We start from the raw sequence: 21,962 nt of genomic DNA, 5'->3' as shown, positions 1-21,962 counted from the left end.
TACGGATGGTTGTGAGCCACCATGTGGTTGCTGGGATTTGAACTCTGGACCTTCGGAAGAGCAGTCGGGTGCTCTTACCCACTGAGCCATCTCACCAGCCCCCGATGTTATGCATTTTTAGATACTATGTATGTCATATGTGTGTGTGACAGAACTCAGTGTGTCGTACGGAAGATGAATGAAGCTCCTATTCAAATGTGAAGAAATGTTAAATGTGGTTGTATGAATGTGCACATACCTGCCTTTCTCTCTACGTTTCTCACGGGCTAGATGGGTTGAAGGCCCAACTTCACTGATATTGAACAAGTCCCATTCGCAAACAACTGTGGAGCCCAAGAAGCTCTAGTGTTAGCAGGGAGTTGTCTGGCTGATAGAGGAAGGACTTAGGACTAGCAGGGGCAGTTGGTCCTCAGCCTCCTGCCGCCCACAACAGCAGGGTCCATCTCCCGGCTGGGGCCCATCACTTTCCTTCTTTCTGGATTAAAACACTGCAGACACCCTGAGCACAAGGTCCCCACCTCTCATCAGGAATTCACACCACCTTTGTTCGTGCTCTGACAGCTGTACCCTGGATGCCTTGAGTTCTGCCAGTCTGCTAGCATAGGCAGCCAGCAAACTTGGGCCTTCCTGCCAGAGGGAGAATTTGCCACGTTAGCAGGCACAATTCCCATCACATCCAAGCGACCTGGTATGTGTCCAAGTGACAGAAATACACATTTACTCTCTTGACCTCACACTGTGCACTCCATACCCTCAGATATGCCGTGCAGGCATCCCTTCCTTGTCATCTGATAAACCTGCCAGTTTGCATCAGACATCTGAAGCCATCCTTTCCCAGAGTGTGGGGACCATTGGGACACATGTGCAGGGCACTCATTCTGCACCCACTGTTGTCCTGGGGCTCCCAGGGGCACTGTAGACCTGACCCTCCCTAGGAAGGAACACTGGCTGCTTCTTCCATGACACTCCAAGTCAGCTGAGGGAACCTAACCATGCGAATGCCTATTACATGCTGCACAAAGAACCAGAAGCACAAGGCGTGCAAAGGTGGGTCTGACTTCCAGAAGCGCATAGAAAACAAGTCGCTCATTGTACTATATTGTGATGGGAACGTCAAGTGTCCAGATGTTACTACGGAGGAGGTCAGGAAGTCTATGAAGCATAGAAGGGATATATTGTAAGCGGGGGAGTCTCTCAGGATCCCGCAATGCAGCCTTGGAAATCACACTAGACAGAAAGATGAATGTAAAAGATTGATCATACCAGCAGGGCCTAGAGAGGGAGACACGCAGGCTACACCACACAGAGGCCACATGGAAAGTAGCCCTGGAAGTGAGATCAAAAAGGTGGGAGAGTTGAACCCTGGTCAAATGTGTTTCCTGGGAACAGGGCAGAGTGCCATAGCAGAAGGTATGGAGGAATTTCACAGATGTTTCATAGTTACCAGGCCCCATGAAGAGGACAGATCAGGTCTAGTTTGATCACACTGCTAGATCTGGTAGCCTGGACCAGGTGCTCACAGCCTGTTTGTAGGAATGTTGTACCTTTAAGATGAGTTCCTAAAGTTGATTTATATTTTTTTTCTTGATTTTTTTGAGAGAGTCTCATATAGCCCAGGCTGACCCTAAACTCCCTTTATAGCTAAGGCTAGCCTTGAATTCCTAATCCTCCTGCCTCCACATCCTAGTAAGATTATAGGCATGCACCACCATACCTGTTTTTTTTTCTTTAAATATACAGATCAGCGAGGACTTATGAAAGTAGACAGTTAATAAAAGGAGTAAAAGAAAATCTCAAAGAAACTCCAGTGAGGAGGAGACAACTGTGAAGGATAATGTTCACTGTGAATCTGCTCAGATTCTGGGTTTCAGGGAGGCGTCACTTATTTCCCAGGGGTTCGTCCTTTTTTCCATCAGTTGATTCTCTGGACCAGCTGTAATCCCACTTCTCATCCAAGTTATGGCTCACCCTCCAGCTTCCCTGCCGTGACTCTTCGGTCCCATGGCTCCCCTGTTGCTTTAAAGCCCCTGTTGGCTGTGGGCTAGAGGCTTTGAGTTAGTCTTGCTTCTCCTCTTATTGACTTTGATCTCAGGGCCTTGTGTTGACTTCACTTTCCCTAGACTTGTGCGAAGCGTCTCCTTGCTTCTCAGAAGTGAGCTGAGGCTGCTGAGCCCTCGGCTTACACGCCGGCTCCTCTAATGGCTTATCTGGGATGAACTAGAGGCTCCAAGCCACAGTAGCACCATCACAACCCTGAGCCATAGCTGTTAGGTAACATGACTTTAATGGCTATTAGAAACGACAGCTCCTGCTGTCAAACAGCTGTTGATGGAACCCCAGAAATGCCACAGTGTGAGAACATAAAGTTCCTTTTTCTCTAGGGTTGAGGCTCAGCTCCCGTCCAGCTCTGAGAACCTTGAAAAGAGGGAGCAAGGATCTTGCCATTCCTCTCCTAACAGGCAAATGCACCCCCTCAACCTGGTCCCTCTTGGCCACATTCTAGTCTTTAAATTAAACTCTCACCACGATCATCATCACCATCACCACCACCATCACCATCATCATCATCACCATCACCACAATCATCATTGTCGCTGACATTTATTGACTCCTTACTGTGTACAGACCACTGCTCTGAAAAGCTGCATAACTGACACACTGAATCACCAACAGCCCTGTTGTATGCACGATGATCACCTTAGAGATGAAGAAAATGAGGGACCCACAAGGTTAAATAACTTGCTGTCATTACCCAGCTAGGAAGTGTTACTCCTGAGATTTGAACCAACAGCTGGGCATAAACTCTTCCTAGTAGACCAGCCATGAGACTGGCCACAAAAGAGATGAGGACTAGCAAAGGCATGGATTCTTTAGAGTGTGTGTGTGATTAGTATGCGTGAGAGGGCTGATTTTAAATCTGATGGGAGGTAAAAAGAATAAATGAGCGTTTAAGGGTTTTACTAAAAAGAAATGGCAGAGCCAGACTTTAAAAGCAAGGCCATTTGACTCCAACCCTGGTCCCCTAGCAGAAGCCCCTGAGTGGCCAGGTGGGTTTATTTACCATCTTCCTACCCCTTGCCAGCTCCTCCAGTCTATGTCTCTCCCCTGTGCTCAGGTCCCTTCCCCTGTGTACTGACTACCCTATCGTCAGGTCCCATCCCCTGTGTACCTCAATGGCTTCCAGTCATCTGTTCAACTGTCAAGAGTTATGCATGGGGGTGGGGGGAAATCATGAATGCAGGTTCCCAGGTTCGTCCCTGATGCCAGGCAGTTGAGCTACAGGATGGTATGTAGATGTCCCAGACTAAGCCTCTGAGGGCCCAGAAGATACTCAGGGGCCCATATTCTGATACCAAAGAGCAAGTATCTTAGCATGGTGTTCAAGGTCTACCCTGATCTATGCTGCTTTTGCTCCATACAGCCCACAAGGGCCAACAATGATTAATGGCCACAGGTTCTACAATTCACCCCATCAAAGTGTAGGGTCTGCTTATTCCTCTTTGCCCTTAGCTATCTGGGCCGGAGGAGACCCACCATCCCCAGCCTTTACTATTCAACTAATAGTCTTTTGTGGAAGTCAAGGTCACAGACCAGCACCCCCCAGAAACCCTCTCACAAATAACCCTGCTGTCACTCAGAGGTAGAAAACGTAAAGGGTTGGGGGTGGGGCTCCATTGTGCCCTGCTGTCCTGTCTGAGAAAATGCTAGCTTGCTTCCTCTTGATGACCAAAAGCAGTAACGGTTGTCGTTGTCCTTGCCCTTAGTTTGGCACCCAGGATTTAATGTGTATTTGCTAAGATGCCTGATGGCTTCAAGTTAGGGGACAAGGCTAACAATGTTAAAACATTGCTGGACATGTGGCCAATGTGAGGGCTGGAGAGCCCAGTGCTCATCCATCAGAGTATTCTGTGCCCATGACAGCCAGTCAACACTGGCACAAGGGCGAGCTGAAGGAACACACACAGGCTAGCAGTAGATAATACAAAAGAAAGAAGTGCTCACAAAAAGGACACGCCAGTTACTCCACAACCTGAGTGTGTTCTCAGAATGATGGAGTGGTGAAAAAAAAAAAAAAAAGCGGGAGCTCTGGAGTTGAAATTTGCCTGACTTGACTTTGCACTTCCTTAGTTAACTGTGCCCATTTTGGACAATCACTAAACTTTTCTGAACCTCAGTCTTGTCTTCAATATAATGGGCATGGTTGCCTTCCTGGGAAACGTGACCATGAGCAAGTGTGAAGTGTGCAGCAGTATGGTGGCATGCTGACACACTCCAGAAGTGTTGAGTTAACCCTCAGGGTGCCAAGTAGAATAAGGTCGAGTGGCAGCAGCAGATTTGAGGATGTGACCCTAATGGCCACAGACAAATGTACTGTTAAGTAGACACCCCCATTCCAGGCAGCCATAGCTCTCTCAGCCATGACAATAAGCACTGCCAACAGCCCAGACAGGCTGTCCCTGTGACTGGTTCTCCCCCATTATCTGCTTTTCTGTCTCCTCTATTCCGCAAGAATAAAGAACAAGCCCTCAGCTCCTTCCAGACAGTGGTGGAAGGGAGTGATTCTCCCACTGCCTTGGCAAAGAATCACTTGGCCTCTTACACAGCGGCCGCGCTCCCTCATGAAATATGCTCAGGTCCCATCTACCCTACCTGGGCTGCTTCTATCTCCCTCTGCCACCCCTGAATGCAGATGAGTCCAGATTATGGCTGCTGCCTCCAGAATGTTCCACAGCCTGTTGCAGTTCTAACAACCCAACCCTTCCTTCCCCGACCCCTCCCCTGGTCTGAAGAAGCAACCGTGCAAGGATTTCTTGGCAGCTAGACCCAGGAGGAGGGGCTGGAAGCAGGTGTACCCAGAACATGTTCTGCAGCAAGTGACTAAGCAGCCACACTGAGCAAAGTCACGTTTAACAGACTGGTACAAGGATAACTGCTACCCCATATCAAAGATAAGCTACGGCCCAGGCACCATGCAAAGCACTTCAAATGAGTGATGTGGTCTCATCTCTTCACAATGAACAGAATCTTTATTTCACAGCGAAGGAAACTGGATCTTAGGAGAGAGAAGCAGGGGTATTTGGGAGGTTTATTTATTTGTCTTTTTTTTTTTTGCTTTGATGAGACAGAGCCTCAGAGTCTCACTATATATCCCATGGTGGCCTAGAATTTACTATGTAGTCAACTTTCAAACTTGTGGCAATCCTCCTGCCTCAGCCTCCCAAGTGCTGGGATATCAGGTGTCCATCACTGTGCCCTGTCTAGGTGGTATTTTATAAACACCCTCTGCTGCTTGATTACTGGTCCCCACATTTGGCACCTTGTTAAATCATCTCAACATACCATCTACTGGACTCTAGTCACACTTTGTAATTCACTGAGTCTGAGACCTCGAGAGCACGCCTGGTTCCTAGTGGCTGAAGAGCCAGAGACCAGGCCTTCCTCCGTCAAGTGACTTATAGACATTCAGGTCTGAGTATGAATCTGGATCACGCTGCCCTGGAACTCTGCCGAGACTGCCCAGTGAGACCCAGAGCCCCCCAAAACCACAAACCGCTTCTCATTTTCTCCTCCTAACCCTGTATTATTTCTGATACAGTTTGCCTTCTTTTCCATTTGTCTGTCTCTTTGTATTGATTTATAGAGCTCCTTGTACATGCTGAAGAGTAAATCTTATCCTGTAAAACACGTTAAGATCTGCCTTCCCAATATGGCTTATGACACACTTGGCTAATCGCTGAGGAGTCCTGGCAGACGGTGCTTAATCCTGGGGAGGCAAATGAGGCCCCTGGATTAGGGGAAACCCCATTGTTTCAGAAAAACTTACACAGGAAACAATCCAGTCTCTAGAGGGGACAGGCTGGAAGACGGGACAGACATTCTACCCTGTAACTAGTTGGAACAATTTTCTCCTAATAAAAATAATAGTAATAAAATAATATCTATTGATTTCTTACCATGAGCCAGGCCCCCACAGCATTATCTCACTTTTTTTTCAATTTCCACAAGAACTCCCTTTAAAGGTTAAAAAAAAAAAAAAAAACAAAACTGTCAATGTCTGCTCACAGCTAGGGGGAAAGCCAACAGGAAACTCAGTCCAGTTTACCAGCCCCTCTCTAAGGAGTCGCTCCTCCCTCCCGGGTATAGAGACACAGGTGAACTCAGCACTCCACTGTGCCTGCGGGACACTCCCAGGCTTGTGGCAGCGGGACACACGGTGGAGGTGCAAATTTATCTCAGTGCTTCAACCCCTCTGCGGACTTGCGCAGCAGAGGCCTTGATATATACGCCAGAGAGCTCAGAGACTCGTGTGTAACCAGTGCTGCTGCCACAGGCACACACCCCTCAGACTCCTTTTTTTTTTTTTTTTAAAGCAGCTTAAGTACTTATCGATTGAGAACTTTTAACTCTCAAAATGGAGGCGTCTCCATATCTCTACAGGTATTTTAAATGAATTGAATTAATCATGGGCTTAAAAGTCTCTTGCGATCTTCGTTAACTTCCCTGGGTTTAATTAAAACATCTGTGCACTTTTAATTTATCGATTCATCCAACTCATATGTCATGTTTTTAACACACCCCAGCATGCTCTGCATCATTTTTAACCCGATTTCCAGTTAACTAAAGCAATTAAATTCACCCCGGATTAATTAAAGCATCCATACTTTCATGCTTAAGTCAGCGTGTGCTGCTTTCCCCACATGGCTCCTGAATGTCAGAGATTTGACACACCTGATGAATTTTTTGTCCTTCTGGTAATTCTTCCCTGAGTCGCTCTCTTGCTTAAATGTGCCATTTGACAGAACGGGAATGAGGAAGTCGGTTCTTCAGAAGCTGCCCCACCCCCATCACTGGAGCCAAGGGCTCTGCCCCCATCTGCCAGAAGGCACCCTCTGCCTTCCTCTCATTGAGAGTCCTGCTGCGTGCACACACACACACACACACACACACACTGAATGCCTGAAGAGGCTGTGCATTTTTGTGCTTATGTCATAGGCTACTACGACATTGGCTGGAGCCTATGTTCCATGACACAGCATTTTTCTGTCAGCTGGGACTCCCACCCTTCAGCAACGGTACTCCACAGAGCCCAGCACCCTAAGCCCAGGCTGTGAATGACTCTTCAGTTTAACTTCCAGGCTGAGAAGCCTAGAATTACATCTCTGTAGTCTTGAAGTTTATATGTAATTGTTGCCGAATCTGAATATCCTTCATCCAGCAAGCTGTATTATTTCTGATACAGTTTGCCCCCTTTTCCATTTGTCTGTCTCTTCGTGTTGATTTATAGAGCTCCTTGTACATATTAAATAGTAAATTTTATCCTGTAAAACACGTTAAGATCTGCCTTCCCAATATCGCTTATGACCTAGGTTTTCTTTTAGGCTGGTATCCACTGTCAAATAGAAGATTTAAATTTTATGCAATCAAATGTAATCACCTTTGCTTCCTGGTCTCAAGGAGGCATATCTTTCATATCTCCTGAAGAAAATAAGATTACTCTCCAGTGCTCTCTAATATTCAGCTCTTTACATTGTATATGGAGTTGATTCTTTGGTACAGGTTTCAATAAGAGCCAGTTTGGTTGTACAGCAAATGAAATGCCCTTACAGCGATCTTAAGTGAAACCTTCCTTTCCTAACAGCGGTTTTGGTTTTGGTTTTGTTTTTTTTCCTCCTTGAGAGAAAGGGGGGTGCTGGTTTCGGTGTTGGGACCCTCAGCTTTGCTCGGCCTCCATGACTCAAATGTTTATTGTCAGCCCAACTCGTTGGGTGGGGTGGGCCGGAGTGCGGCATCCCTTTCCTCCCATCTTTTTTCCTGCCACAAAGCCTGTCTGTTACTAGTGTTAGGTTAACTGTCTATAGTTGCTGATCTGTTTGGAGTGAAGACAAAGCAGTACACACTGAGACTTGGACAATTTACCTGAGGAGCGAGGGTTTAGTAGATTCCCAAGCCTCTTTTTCTAAAGGACTGCTTTCAAACGGGTTTGCAGCACCAGGCATGGTGGCTCACACCTGTAATCCCAGGTTTCAGGAAGCTGCAGCAGAAGGTTGCAAGTCTGGGACAAGCCTGAGCTACAAAGTGAGTGCCAGGCTAACCTGGACTATAAATGTGAGACCCTCTCTACAAAATAAATTAATTAATAAAAAAATTTTTAAACCAGCTTTCAAATCACTTCTAAAAGTGCATTGTCCGAGATCCCCTCGTCTTGCCTAATCCAGATGGCTTGTCAACTGTAACCATCTTGCCTCTCCCATTATATTAAGCCTCTCCTACAGCCCCTCCTTTCCCTCTGAGCAGTCTCTCCACTGAAAGTGGCAGGTAGACAGGATTTGTTTTGCTTAAAACACCAATGAGTGGCTGGTCCTTTAACTGCCTACCAAGTAAATAACACTGATAATTCATCTCCCTTGCAGAGACGATGGGAAGGGGAAACTCCAGCTTGATCATTAAAATGAGCTTTACACCGTTTAGGTGACTCTAAATTATGTCATTTTTGTGTCATCAGCCTGTTAACTTGTCAGTCGTTACTGGCAGCGGTAATTTATTTTCCTTCTGCGGGAGGCTAAAGCTTCCATTTACTCGATTTAGTAAAACAGGAATCGTCGATTTGTACACACATTTTAATTAATTTTAAATAGAAGCTTGAGTGCACAATATTCTACTCCTGGAAGCCTGTGGAAAAGGGGAGAGAAAGAGAAAGAGAGGAAGATAAGACATCTCACATGTGGCTTCTGACCAGTCAGGACCATAAAGGAAGCTGACAAGTACTTAACATTGGGGCCATCTGGCACTCTTTTTGGTGTGTTTGCATACATGCGTACCTGTGTGTGTGTGTGTGTGTGTGTGTGTGTGTGTATACAATAGTGCGTGTGTGACAACTGTGACATTTCTTTTGTCACATCAGCCCCCTCCATCCAGGTTGGGGATCCAGTTTGGAAGATCAGAGACCATTCATTGCTTGTCTAGCAGGGTCTCAACTCCTATGTTGATTCCTTGGTTGAGTTACTTCACCTCTCCCTCCCAGCCACTCTTTGGGGGGGGGGGGGCGTTAAAGGGGTTACTGAATACCCAAGAAGTTAAGTCACCATGTTCAAATCCCACAGCTGAGACTTGAACACCAGCTGCTGCCACCCGGTTCTTTGTCGTTTTCATTTCTACTTTGTGCTATCAATTAGTAGGATATGGAGTCCAAATAATTTTCCTTTATGATCTTAAAAGTTAATGATCATTATGTGATTACAGTCAATCAATCAATAAATAAATCAATCAATAAATAAAATACAAGTAGGTTCCCAGTTTCTAATCATCTTCTCCGGCACCAACAAATAGGAGCCACACTTATTTATTTTGAAGCCCTGGGATGAGTTATGTCTGAGACTCAGTTGTTCGTGGGGTACCTGTCTCTCCATGCTGCAAACCCAGTGACTATGATCAGGCTTTGTTCTTCATTCTAGTGGCAGTAAATTCCTTGAGTTTTGGTCTTCCATCAGTCTCTTTTGGGCTCTTTAATGTCAGCACCACCCAAGCCTCTGAGTGCCCTGCTTTCCAGCAAGCACCAATGTCTTGCATTTCTGCCCACACTCCCAGCAAGCTTGCATCAAACAAACTGAGAAAAAGGCTACATTTAGGAACACTGTGACCTGACTCTTCTTCACTTTTTCCCTAAGTAATTTAAGTAGGTCATATTTTAAACTTGATTTCCCAGGCTCATGATTATATATATATATATATGTGTGTGTGTGTGTGTGTGTGTGTGCATATATATATATATATATGCACACACACACACAATTCTTATTTTCTAGACAATTCTATTTTTTCCCACCACTTGGAGTTTGTGCAAAAGAAAAAGGAGAAAATAATCCTCCCTTTTGTCAACAAATATAGACAGTAGTCAGTTGTTCCCCTCCCCTACCTTGTGGGAGTAAAAGAGACGCCACAGAGCACCCCTGGTGGTGCTGAGGTCCAGGTAGCCCATGTAATACAGTATGCAGATCAGCAACAGCCTTGGATGGCTACACATTGTATAGATGTGCTTCTCACTGTTCCTTATTTCAGACTTGAGGGTGGAAGTGGGGGAGGGAGGGGTGCATATTCTAGTCTTCCTTCTGGAGATCCTCCCATGTGACCCAGATCAGAAATGACAAGTAGGTCTTCTCTTGAATGCCAGCTTGTCCTCCTTTCAGGCCTTAGCTTAGGCGTTGCAATGGTTTCAAGATTCTTTCCAGGCTCAGGAGAAGATGCCAGGATTCATTAATGATGTCTGCAGAGTTACAAAAGAGGGGATAATAGTCCGCTCCAATACATTTGCATCCCTGACCTTGACCTTAGCATGAATCCTATGAGAAACTAACGTGGAGTGACTTAGTCTGTCTCCAAATCTCTCTCAAGACCTCAAGAAAATCACACTTGCAGTAGAGAAAAGATCCAAGCTGCTTTCCTCTACTCTCTCCAGGACCATCAGTATCTCTAGTAACTACAGAATCCCTTGCTCAACATCCCAAGTGTAAAATGTGTGCCTCCTCTCTTTAGAAAGGTTCATCTGAATTCAGCATGTGTCTTTGATGTCATTTGAACTCATTTCTCCCTAGATACTTCATGAGGATAAAAATTTTAGAAATAATGCGCCCCAGCATTTTCAACAACTACCCTCTTATAAAGTATTTGGGAAGATAATATTTCATCAATCATATGCCAACTATGGAGATGTTTTGTTTCAAATCAGTTTGAAATTGAGGGAGAAATTCACTGTGTTTGCAACACGAGGCCCGTTTGAGGCACTGTTCTTTCTCTGCCTTTCACAAGTTGTCTTTAGTGCTTTCCCATAAGCCCTTGGATAGCAAGAATGCAGAAGTTTTTACCCAAGCCAGTCAACAGTATAGATTTCAGCACTGACCAGAAACCAAAGTAAGCAATGCCTGTTCTCTGGAAGCTCTTATGTCCCTGGAAAGTCAAACACTCACAGAGGGATGGACATTGGTGACCATCCCATGACCACAGGAAAAAAAGAGTAAAGCAGGGTGAGCAGGGGACTAAGAAGCAATCTGACAGAATTGTCATTCTGCTCTGGAATGCTGACGTCCCCTAGTTTCATATGTATGCACCATCCATGAAGAGTTCCCAGAACCTGGACTTAAAATCACAGATGCCACCAGTAGCTGCTGACATGCCTCCATGGGTCCTATCTGAAGGTCTCTTCCTGAAGGGCCTCGCCACAGTGGGCAGCCAGAGAAACAGTTCATTTAGAAGACAGGTTGGAAATACAAGTTTATTGCAAATTATTGATGATGTGGGAAGTCTAGGACCTGAAGGAGCCAACCAAGATACCCCTTGTAAACAAACTCTGAAAGCAAGAAGTGGTCGTTAAGGCCAACTTAAACAAGAGGCAATGCGTCCCAGGCAGCCCCACAGCCTTCTCAGCCTTCATCCCAGGAGTGAAGGCAAGAGATAAGAGATAGGGATAACTCCAGATTATATGACATGCCTTTGGCCGGCTTTGCTTCTCTCTCTCTCTCTCTCTCTCTCTCTCTCTCTCTGTCTCTCTCTCTCTGGCCAAGCTTGTTTTATCTTTGTAAATTAATTCATGTGTTCTTTGAAATAGATATACTTACTCCTTCACAATATAAGTAACAAGCTAAGGCAGAGTGAGTGAGTGAGTGAGAGAGAGAGAGAGAGAGAGAGAGAGATTTTCATTGGCTCAAATATGTCCAGAACAGTAGTCAACTTATCTGAGGATAAAATAATGAGTAAAATACACCCAGACTTGCAGTTCCAGCAGCATCCTTAACAGTATGACTTTCTTAAGAGCATGGCTGTAGAGTTTGTTAACCTGGGTTTCAGTTGGGTCCCTGCTTGTGAGCCTTGTGCCAACAGAGAGATAATACCACCAACCTGAGCCTCGAGTGCATGGTGGAATCCTGATCATAGCTGCCCCTCACAGGGTGGTCAGGAAATGCATAAAACATATTCTGCTGTACCTAGCTGTGCTTGGGCAGGAGCCACTGACAGGAGTGGCTATTTTATTTTTATTTTATTTTATTTTATTTTATTGGTATTTTATACTTGAAGGTGACGATGCACCTCTGTGGCTAAGTCCTCAGCCTACAAGGTTATCTGTGAATCTGTGACACAGCCCTTCAGATGTCGATCCCTCCGTGACCTGGCATTCTCTTTCCTTTTTCAGCTGCCTGCCCTGTACTGTGCAGCGGAAATGGACAGTATTCTAAAGGAACGTGCCAGTGCTACAGCGGCTGGAAAGGTGCAGAGTGCGATGTGCCTATGAACCAATGTATCGATCCTTCCTGTGGGGGCCATGGCTCCTGCATTGATGGGAACTGCGTGTGTGCTGCTGGCTACAAGGGCGAGCACTGTGAGGAAGGTAAGCAGCGACAGTCAGTTGGCAGGAGCTATGCAGGCTTAATCTTGGCCAGAGAGTCCAGGATTGGACTCGCTGGGTTGGAAAGATAACTTCACTCAGCATGTTACATCCAAGACTTGAAACCACAGGGCTTTGATAAACTTCCTTAGTTGTAGAATAGGAAAGGCCTATGGAGATGGTTCTGGAAAGAATGTTTTTGTTTTACCCTGATTTATAGACATTAGCTACTTTTCTCTTCCTCCATGTTTCTTTCTGTTGTTTTCTGCCTCTTGTCTGTCTGTCTGTCTGTCTGTGTGTCTTCTCCTCCCTGTACTCTTTCTCCTCCTTGCCTTCTCTTTCTTCCCCAGATCTTTTTGAAAACTTTTTACTTTTACTGTGTATTCTCTCTCTCTCTCTCTCTCTCTCTCTCTCTCTCTCTCTCTCTCTCTCTCTCTCTCTCTCTCCCTCTCTCCCTCTCTCTCTCTCTCTCACACACACACACACACATGCAATGTACACGTGGTGGTCCGAGTGCAGCTCCCAGGAGTTGGTTCTCTTCTATGACCATGTGAATTGAACTTAGGTCATCAGCCCTGGCAGTAAGAAGCGCTACCTGATATGCCATCTTGCCAGGCCCCCTGCCCCAGATCTAATTCCCTATTCTCTTCCATTTCATTTAAAGTCCTCTGATTGAGAATTTCTGGAACAAGGAATCCTAAGCACCCACACACTCTCTCTCTCACACACACACACACACAAAGCTGGCTTCTTGATGTTGTTATAATTTGATTTCTCTCTTCTTAGTAATCTGAGACCCATGCACATCTCTGTAAATATTTCAACAAAACCTCCTATCCTTGGAGAGCAGGCAAGCTCAAAAGACTGTAGCTATGTGGGTCATTTTGAGACCCTGCCTACAGCAAGTCAGAGGAACAAAGCTTTGCAGCCAGGGCCTAGGCCTCGATGTAGTGCTAGCCAATCACTGCAACCACTCCACCGACTACCAACACACACACACACACACACACACACACACACACACACACACACACACAGAGTCGTGACAATGCCTTATCCTGAAATATCCGCTACAGGCTTCCCTTGTAAAATTCCCCATTTCATTGTGTCTACAACTGCGGCCTCAAAAGAATCAGCTTCTATGATATTACTCTTCCACAATTTTTCAATCTATCAGTAACAATATCCTGAATGTCACCCAGGAGTCTGACCCCCACGAGACCTCCCCTTACTCAATTCACTATACATTTTCCCTCTATTAGGAAGGGGGGCCTCTGTGTATTCTCCATCATATAACCAAATTGGGAGTTGGGGTGGAGGAAATACTGATTTAATAAACGTGCTGGAAAGGTCAAAGTTCCTGAAGATGAGTGGATTACAGAGGCAAAGCTGCCTTTGCTGGAAACACAGGAGAGGTCAATAATATGACAGGAAAGGTTAAAACCACCTTCTGTGTACACGGCTAGGCAGTAGCAAGGGACAGGGACAGGGGGCTGCAAGGGACAGGGACAGGGGGCTGCCAGTCTTTGGGGGCCTTTTCTCTCCAAGAAAGATGGTGTTTGAGTGGAATGTCAAGTAGTTCCTCGACTTCCCTACCCTCGCAGGCAGCCTTATGTAAACGTTCAGAACAAATCAACGGAACAAGGAAGCCATGCGGAGCATTTTAAAAGGATGTGATCTCCCCTATTGATCTCCGCTACCCCAAAAGAATGAGCGGAGGTGATACCTCTGCTATTTTCAAGAGAGGAAATGGACTCAGAAGAGCTGAGTCAGCACTTTTCCTTCCATTTGGCTTTTCTCTTTTCTGATAGATTCATCACAGTCATCACGTCCAAATGCTTTACCCGACCGACGTGGCCACGGCAAGGAAATCAATAGCTGCCACCCTTTGTTTTTGCTGCATAAACATTGTTGTACTATTAACAAATTTGTACAAGAAAATGAAGGATGTCTTCTTGAGACCTAGCATGGTGGTGTCTAGGGAAGTGGGAAGGAGATGAGAAGGGAGCTGACAGGTTAGCTTAAGTCGGCCATGTTTTCATGTCAGTTTCATGGCTGAGTCATTTTTCAATGACATTTAACTTCATAAATGTAATTCATGGTTCTTCAGGGGTTCATAGTACATATTGTTTGTAAAGCTCCTTTGACCTCCTTTTCCATCCTTGGGGATAGAAACGACATTCACAACCCTTTTTGTCAAATCTATAGAGGACCCCAGACCAAATGAGTTCTAATGATTTCAGCTGCCAGGAGCTAGTGTTTCCAGGGAGAGGATACTTAGCTGAGAAAGGCCAATGTCCTCCTTTTAAATACAACTGTTTCTATTTATAAACCTTCATAAAGCCTCAGAGTCTCTCCTGCCAAAAAAAGACTCTAAAAACATGGCCAAAAGACCTTTTGATGGAATCGGAACCAAATTTAAAATGCATAGTAAAACCATTCCCCTTAAAACTTGAATTTCGTTATTCCATCAGCCACTGTAATTACAGAGCACAGAGGGCATATTTACTGATACCACTAACCAGAGAAGATGTTGGCTCATATTTCTAGATACTATAAATGGCCATTTTGATGACATTCTAGTCCTGGAGTAATAAATCTCCATGGGTTTCCCTCCTTTCTTCTTACCATAATTCAGGACAAAGAAAGGAGCTGATACATCTGGAAGAAAAATCTCCTCCTCCTCCTCCTCCTCCTCCTCTTCCTCCTCCTCCTCCTCCTCCTTCTCCTTCTCTTCCTTCTCTTTATTCTCCTCTCTCTCTTCCTCCCTCCCTACCCCCTCTCTCTTATATATGTGTATCAAATGTCATTATCCCTTTTATATTTTATTATTTCATCTTTAAAAAAAAGACTATGATATATTTTTTTTAAATCTTTTGTCTGTTGGTACCTCACCAAACACTTGAAATGGTTGATTATAGTCTGAGAGCATTTTTAAGAAATAATACACAGTGTATTTTATGGGTATTTTGATTTTGCCTTATCAGACGGGGGTGGCATTTTAAAAACCTAAAGTGCAAGGTCTCCTTTTGAAGGAGAGTATGAACATGATTGATTCTGGATGAATGAGTTCATATATTGGCAATGCTAAAAATATATTATTTCCCAAAACAAGAAATAACAGCAACTAGATATGGTGGAACATACCTGAAATACCAGTTCTTGTGAGACTGAAACAGAAAGATCACAAGTTTAGGGCTAACCTGGGCTATGTAGTGAGTTATAGGTTTGCTTGTAACTCATAGCAAACCCCTATATTGAGAGCATGGGAAGGAGGAAAGGAGAGAGAGAGAGAGAGAGAGAGAGAGAGAGAGAGAGAGAGAGAGAGAGAGAGCATCTCTCTCTCTAAACAGTCCCAGACATCTACTCTGCTAGTGACACATGCTCATAGCCAGCTGTCATTTGTCCCTATATATGCAATAAACACAGCATGCACCTTTACACGTGCCAGATAGCAAGCACTATAAATAGCACATAACTCTTTCATAAGTGTCTTTTATGTATTTAAACCTCATTTCAAACTTATATACAGATATATGCCACCCCACTGCATGGAGCCAATTTGAAGGTATCAAAGGGTCTGTATTACCCAGAGTTCAGTGCCCCCAACCATAAGGATTCCATTCTAAAGTGACTGGAACTAGTTTAAGTAATATTATGAGCATCGATAACTAAGAATGAATCACTAAAATTCACTCTCCTTGGGGAAGAAAAGGTCACTGTTTTCCCCATGGCTCAAACACTTTGGAACTGACTTCCATAAATGGTATCTTCCTGGAAATATCCAAATGGAATTCTCTTAATACTGAAAATTGTTTTTGCCCCAAGAAAGGGATCATTTAGAGAGCTTTACGAAACATTGTGATTTCTAATCAATTCATAGTCCTTAGGTCTGACTCCCTTAGGACTAGAGAGTTTATGAAACACAGATCCTTTAAATGATGTCATATTTAAAGTCGATGTATTATCAATAATCAAATTTACAGGAGCATCATTTTGTGCTTAAATAAGAAGGCCCCAAACATTAATAGAACTCCTATGTAGAGAGTCGCCAAAAGTGAACATCTCATGACTAAGGGACCAAAGTCTTGCAAATTCCCATCTTGACATTAGGCAAGGAGACATGACTAAAATATCCTCTGAGGATTTGAGCCACTGAGTGGCACAAAGACACAGAGAGATTAAATTATTGCCAGAATGGCTTCCAAAAGTTACAAGTAACAGAATTTTAAGAAATCTCCAGTTGACTGTGTCTCACCCCACAAGATGATAGAGAAACATCACCTTGGTGTGAACCAACAAGCCCAATTTCAAGTGATGGCAACCATTCCACACTTTCCTGGCCCACAGGGCAACAACTGATCCCTCTACAAAAGTCCCATTTCCCATCCTAACCTGTATTACACCAAGCTGTGCACACACTGTGCAAACCTTCCTTAAAACCCCCTGAAGAAACCAATCTGACTGTCTAAGACCTGTCTATCTAGCATGCAAACTGGATAGACATCTAAGCTTTGACATGCCCATAATTAAAATCTCTATCCCTAGTAACTGCTCCTAGCAGGTTGCCCTTGCTCTGACTTGATTTAATTCCGTCTGATATGTAGCCACTCAGATCTTCAGGGCAGTCAAGGAAACAGACTGTGAAACATATAGGGACAATAATACATGGAATCTACAATTAACTTGCCCAGCAGTTGGTCTTGGGGAGGATCATTGCCAAGGCTGATAACACGGGCCTATCCACACTACTCAGGACCACTGGTGCGGAGGCAACACTCTGATCTGCTATACACCCACCTTCACCTCTGGCACTCTGCACCTACGCTGACTCCCTCAATAGGTGTATGCTCAGAGAGAAAAACTAAGTTTAAACTCAGCCTAAGTTGAAACGTAATTAGGAAGGTGACTCATATCAGAGTTTCATCAGTTCTCTTTTTAATCTTTCGTTCACATTTGGAAATCAAGGACTCATGAGGTTCGAGTGAGCCTTTATGCTTTCATACATGCAGAAGGCATCACATGTATTCCCTGACCCTGATGTGGCTCAGTCAAGGTAGAAGGTTAGAAAGTACAGAAAGTTGGATGGCACACCTTTCTATCCGTGCAGACTCCATAGCTGACTCTTGCTAACGGTGCCTGGGGAACAACCCTGGTTCTCTTGTATCTTCATAACATCTTAAGACCTGGTATTCAGACAATAAAAGCCCCTATTTATGGCTGCCAAGAAACCGCTTGAATGATGTGGAAACCTTCATTTGCTTGTGTGGGTAGGTGTTAGTGCCTTGGTGGCCCATTCTTCATGAGTGGCCATTGTTTCTCTTCTTGTTGCAGTTGATTGCTTGGATCCTACCTGCTCCAGCCATGGTGTCTGTGTGAATGGAGAGTGTCTATGCAGCCCCGGCTGGGGTGGTCTCAACTGTGAGCTGGCGAGGGTCCAGTGCCCAGACCAGTGTAGTGGGCATGGCACTTACCTCCCTGACTCCGGCCTCTGCAGCTGTGATCCGAACTGGATGGGTCCCGACTGCTCTGTTGGTAAGCCAAGAGGTCCTCTCCTCAGTTTCTCACACTCAACCCTTATGTTCCGTCCCATTCTGGGTGGATGGAAATCTCGTCTTTGCCCTCAGCTTGGGCTAAGTTGGACTTGGGTCAATTTTACGGTACCTTTCTCACTCTTGTCTCCTTAGCTTTGGAGTCTGTGGTCTTTGGGAATGAAAAGAAAAATCAAACGATTGTGTCGGTTCCTGTCCCTCTTTGGTTCCATCGCCACAAATGGATGGCAGGCCCAGGAGGGATACTTCTGCTTGCGTTATAGGTTTTCTTATGTACACTCCCTAAAGGTAGCAGAAAACAAAAACAGAGCAATTCAGTCCCAGACAAACAGAATAGAGCGTCCTATAAAACAGAAAAGAGGCTCCCTCGGGGTGTCGTGTGAACATGTTGTAAAGCTCCGTAGTTCTCCAGTGACAGGAAAATAATGAAGTTATGCTGTACGCTTTATTTTCCTAAAATTAAGAGTATGTGTCTTACTTCCCAAGTGACCTTAAAAAAAAATTAAAAAATGGAACAGTTCAATAGTTCAAGCCGGTCCCAACCTTCCCAAGACAGGCTCTGTTCACTGATGAGTGTCTATCCAAGCAAAGCCATCTTCATGTTGCCCCCTTCACTGGGGTGCTGAGACAGCTGTCAGATTGCCATGGCAATCAGAAAGGGAAGAGATGTGTGAAGCTTTGCCGACAATGAGGAAAGTAATGAATTTTTATTCCAAAAAGAAAAGGAAAGGAGTCGGCCCACTCACCTCTGGCTTCATCTGCTGGCAGTCCTGGCAAAGTTCTGCAGAGGGCGGGGGAAGACACAGAACTCCCAGCCCCAAGTCCCATCTGTACTGCAGACGTGATGTGACTTTGAGCGAGTCACTGTCCATCCTGGTGTGGTTTCCCCTCCCCCCGGCATGATGAGCCATGACTCCCTCAGTGGGCTGTTGTAAGGATGAATGTCTGGCACGTGCTTGTCCTCGCGTGATAGGTTTGGAACGCCAGAGTGAATATCTGTCTGTCTGTCTCCTCCCCACCTCCCCCACAAAAGACTTTGAGCTCCTTTGAGAAAGAGGCCGTGCAAGTGCAGTATAATTCACAGTGGTTATGTTTGCCATAGTAGAGTGCTGATCTGGGGAAACCTGTGTGTCTGTAGGCATTGTGAGGATGGGGCCACGGGGACCCCATCAGGCTTCAATGGTTTGGTCAGTTCAGGCTCTCAATGAACCCTAGCTGAATAGAGAGTCAGAATCTATCAGATAGCTCTTTTGCATGGGGTGTACCTCCCAGTCAGCCTTGCCAAATGGGAGCCACTGGCTGACCTCCTCTCAGATGGTCTCAGAATCCAGAAGAGCTGTTGTCACACTCCAGTGAGTATCCAAACCACCCAGAGGACTTGTTAAAGTGAGTTGGTGAGCCCAGCTCCCACATCTAATTGATCCAACCTGGGTGCAAGAATTTGCATTTCTTTCCATTTATAACAAGTTCCCAGGTGATGGTGATGCTGCTGGCCCAGGAGCCACAGGTTGAGGGCCACTGCTCTAGAAGAGGGAAATAAAATAAGTGTAAAGTAACGAAATTACTACCCAACTAGCAGAGACAAAAACACTATGGCTGCTGGGCCTCGGGGCCAGCACTGAAGGAGCCATGTGTGTGGTCTGGCTTCCGTGAAGGACTTCACCCCACTGTGGTGTTGAGCTGTAATCATTGTTTTTCTTCCAGAAGTGTGCTCAGTAGACTGTGGCACTCACGGCGTCTGCATCGGGGGAGCCTGCCGCTGTGAAGAGGGCTGGACAGGCGCAGCTTGTGACCAGCGCGTGTGCCACCCCCGCTGCATTGAGCACGGGACCTGTAAAGATGGCAAATGTGAATGCCGAGAGGGCTGGAATGGTGAACACTGCACCATTGGTAGGCAAACGGCAGGCACCGAAACAGGCACATATTGCTTTATTTTCATAAATCGTAGATCGATAGTGACGGTCGCGCATTGCAACTGGCTGTTCCCTCAGGGACACACGTGCCCTCCAATATCCCACTGCCTCTCCAAATCTCCATGGGGCCAGAAAAGGGGGAAAGCAAGGTTCCAACACTGGAAAAGCTTTTCCCTTCTTTGCAGGATTGCATTTTGGGGTGGAAAGAGACCCAATCAGATAATAAACCCTAACCAAAGCACCCATCCTGGGGAGGAAGCAATGCACACGCATGGGAAACTGTCAGTGCCTGCAGCTGCCAAGCACCTTGATGTCGCTGTGCCCTTGTTCCCTGTTCTCTCTGGCCGGATCCCTGGTGCTGGGAAGCTGTTGTGGATCGTGTTTGGTGCACACACACGGTCCAGGTCCTCTGGCTAGCCAGGTATAGCTGCCATACTTCCGAGCACCTTCTTCCTCACTCAGCCGAGTGGCTAACTCCTGAGCTTCCCTGCCTCATAGGGCTCCACCCCTGGTCCCTCTTCATTCTTCACTCAGCTACCATTCATATATAAATCTCTTGAGCAGAAATTTATATCTGTAAATGTGTAAGCTAGATATAGTGGCACACTTTAATCCCAGCACTTGAGAGGCAGAAGCAGTTAAATTTCTGAGTTGGAGGCCACCCTGCTTTACAGAGTGGAGCTAGGACTACTCAGAGAAATCCTGTCTCAAACACCACCACCCTATTTTTTTTTAAGATATGTTCTTTGTTAAGAACATATTGTTAGGGACCAGCATAGAGGCACACTCTATAATCCCAACATTTAAGAACCTGAAATAGGAGAAATCTTTAATTTGAGGTCAACCTGGACTATCTAACATGACCCCAAAATGTAATATATTCCCCCAAAATAATAAATAATGGTTTAAGGGTTTTTATTTGTTTATTTTTTGAGGGGGGTTGTTTGTTTGTTTGAGAGTTTGGGGTTTTGTGATTTTGTGTTTGCTTTTCCATTTTTTGGCTCAGGAAAGCACAGACTGCTCTGAATGTATCTAACTATCTCTTTGATGGATGATTGGAAGCCAATCCTTTCCCTCTCAGGTGGTTAAGCAATCCACCCAACCATCTTTCCCCCCTCCAGTTGTTGCTCTTGTCCCTTATATAAGTCTGTCATGGAACCCTTCTGCACCAGGCTTAATGACCTACTAGCCTACAGAACCTTCAGGGGAACTTCCAACCAAGCACCTGCTTTCCCAACTCAAATTATCTTTGAATCTAACCATAAGTTCGGAGGCCTGTCCCCTCTTTTAGTCCCAAAACCCCAAACTGTAGCTTGGCTATCTAGCACGAGATATATGGAGGGGAGCTGGCACAGGGCTGGCTGATGAGGTCAGACTCAGTTTCCCATGCTGTTCATTCGGGCAGTTAAGCAGAGATGACGTGAACTGACTCTGCAGCGGATCTCACTCTGTTCTATCTAATTGGCCATCTGAGGGGCAGCATGCCAATCAGGGCCAAGACTATGGCACTGGGACCCTGCTGGGACAGTCTGTTAGCAGTGAATTGTTATTGCAGTCTCTCAATGGTGCTCCAGGTCCTGCATCCCCTGCAGCTGCTCTCATCTCAGCTCCCTGCAGAGGCTGGGGGTGGGGGACAATTCCCCAGACTTTCAGGGGAGGGATGTGCACAGCCCAAGACCAAGACAATCCTTATAGAGGCTTCTACTCTTCTGGCATTTTTTTATGTACTTCTGCATGCCTGGTGTGGTTTAAATAAAATTTCCTCCGCATCCCCCATATCTCTATTGTCCCTATTGTCCCCCCTCCAAAAGCTCTTGCCAGTCAATACCCCTAAGGTAAATAAACCCACCATCTCTTAAGTCATATACTTCAACGATGGGTCTCCCTTTCTCTGTCTGGAAAGTAAAGGGCAGTGATAGTGTCTCCAGGGTGAAGCCTGTGCTCTCGCGCCTGCTACATCCTTTGTTGTTATTGTTGTTGTTGTTCTGGAAATAGTTCACAAGAGGAAAGTGCAGGTAGATAGATCTATGGCAAGTGCTGGCCAACTATAGTCAAAGGGATAAGCCTGGCCCACTGCCAGGTTTTTCTATGGCTTGCTAGCAAAGAACTGATTCCGACAGTTTT

General features: G+C 45.5%; 1 protein-coding gene across 22 annotated transcripts in view; it reads left to right on the top strand.

Annotated features, from left to right (window-relative positions):
* The window catches only part of Tenm2 (teneurin transmembrane protein 2), a 1,230,398-nt gene that overhangs the window by 1,077,663 nt on the left and 130,773 nt on the right, over positions 1-21,962 (top strand). For 16 of the 22 annotated variants that reach the window (XM_030245994.1, XM_006533290.3, XM_006533295.4 and 13 more), the window contains 3 exons: positions 12,182-12,376; positions 17,708-17,908; positions 19,630-19,842. In XM_030245994.1, the coding sequence (XP_030101854.1) occupies positions 12,182-12,376; positions 17,708-17,908; positions 19,630-19,842 (609 nt within the window). The remainder of the gene's footprint in view (positions 1-12,181; positions 12,377-17,707; positions 17,909-19,629; positions 19,843-21,962) is intronic. The other 6 variants (XM_030245995.1, XM_006533296.4, XM_030245996.1 and 3 more) reach the window with 3 other exon arrangements.

Source organism: Mus musculus, chromosome 11, assembly GCF_000001635.26.
Source record: "Mus musculus strain C57BL/6J chromosome 11, GRCm38.p6 C57BL/6J".
NCBI classification, from domain to species: Eukaryota; Metazoa; Chordata; class Mammalia; order Rodentia; family Muridae; genus Mus; species Mus musculus.
The sequence above is the reverse complement of the archived record's forward strand: the minus strand, read 5'-3'. Positions and strand labels throughout refer to the sequence as shown.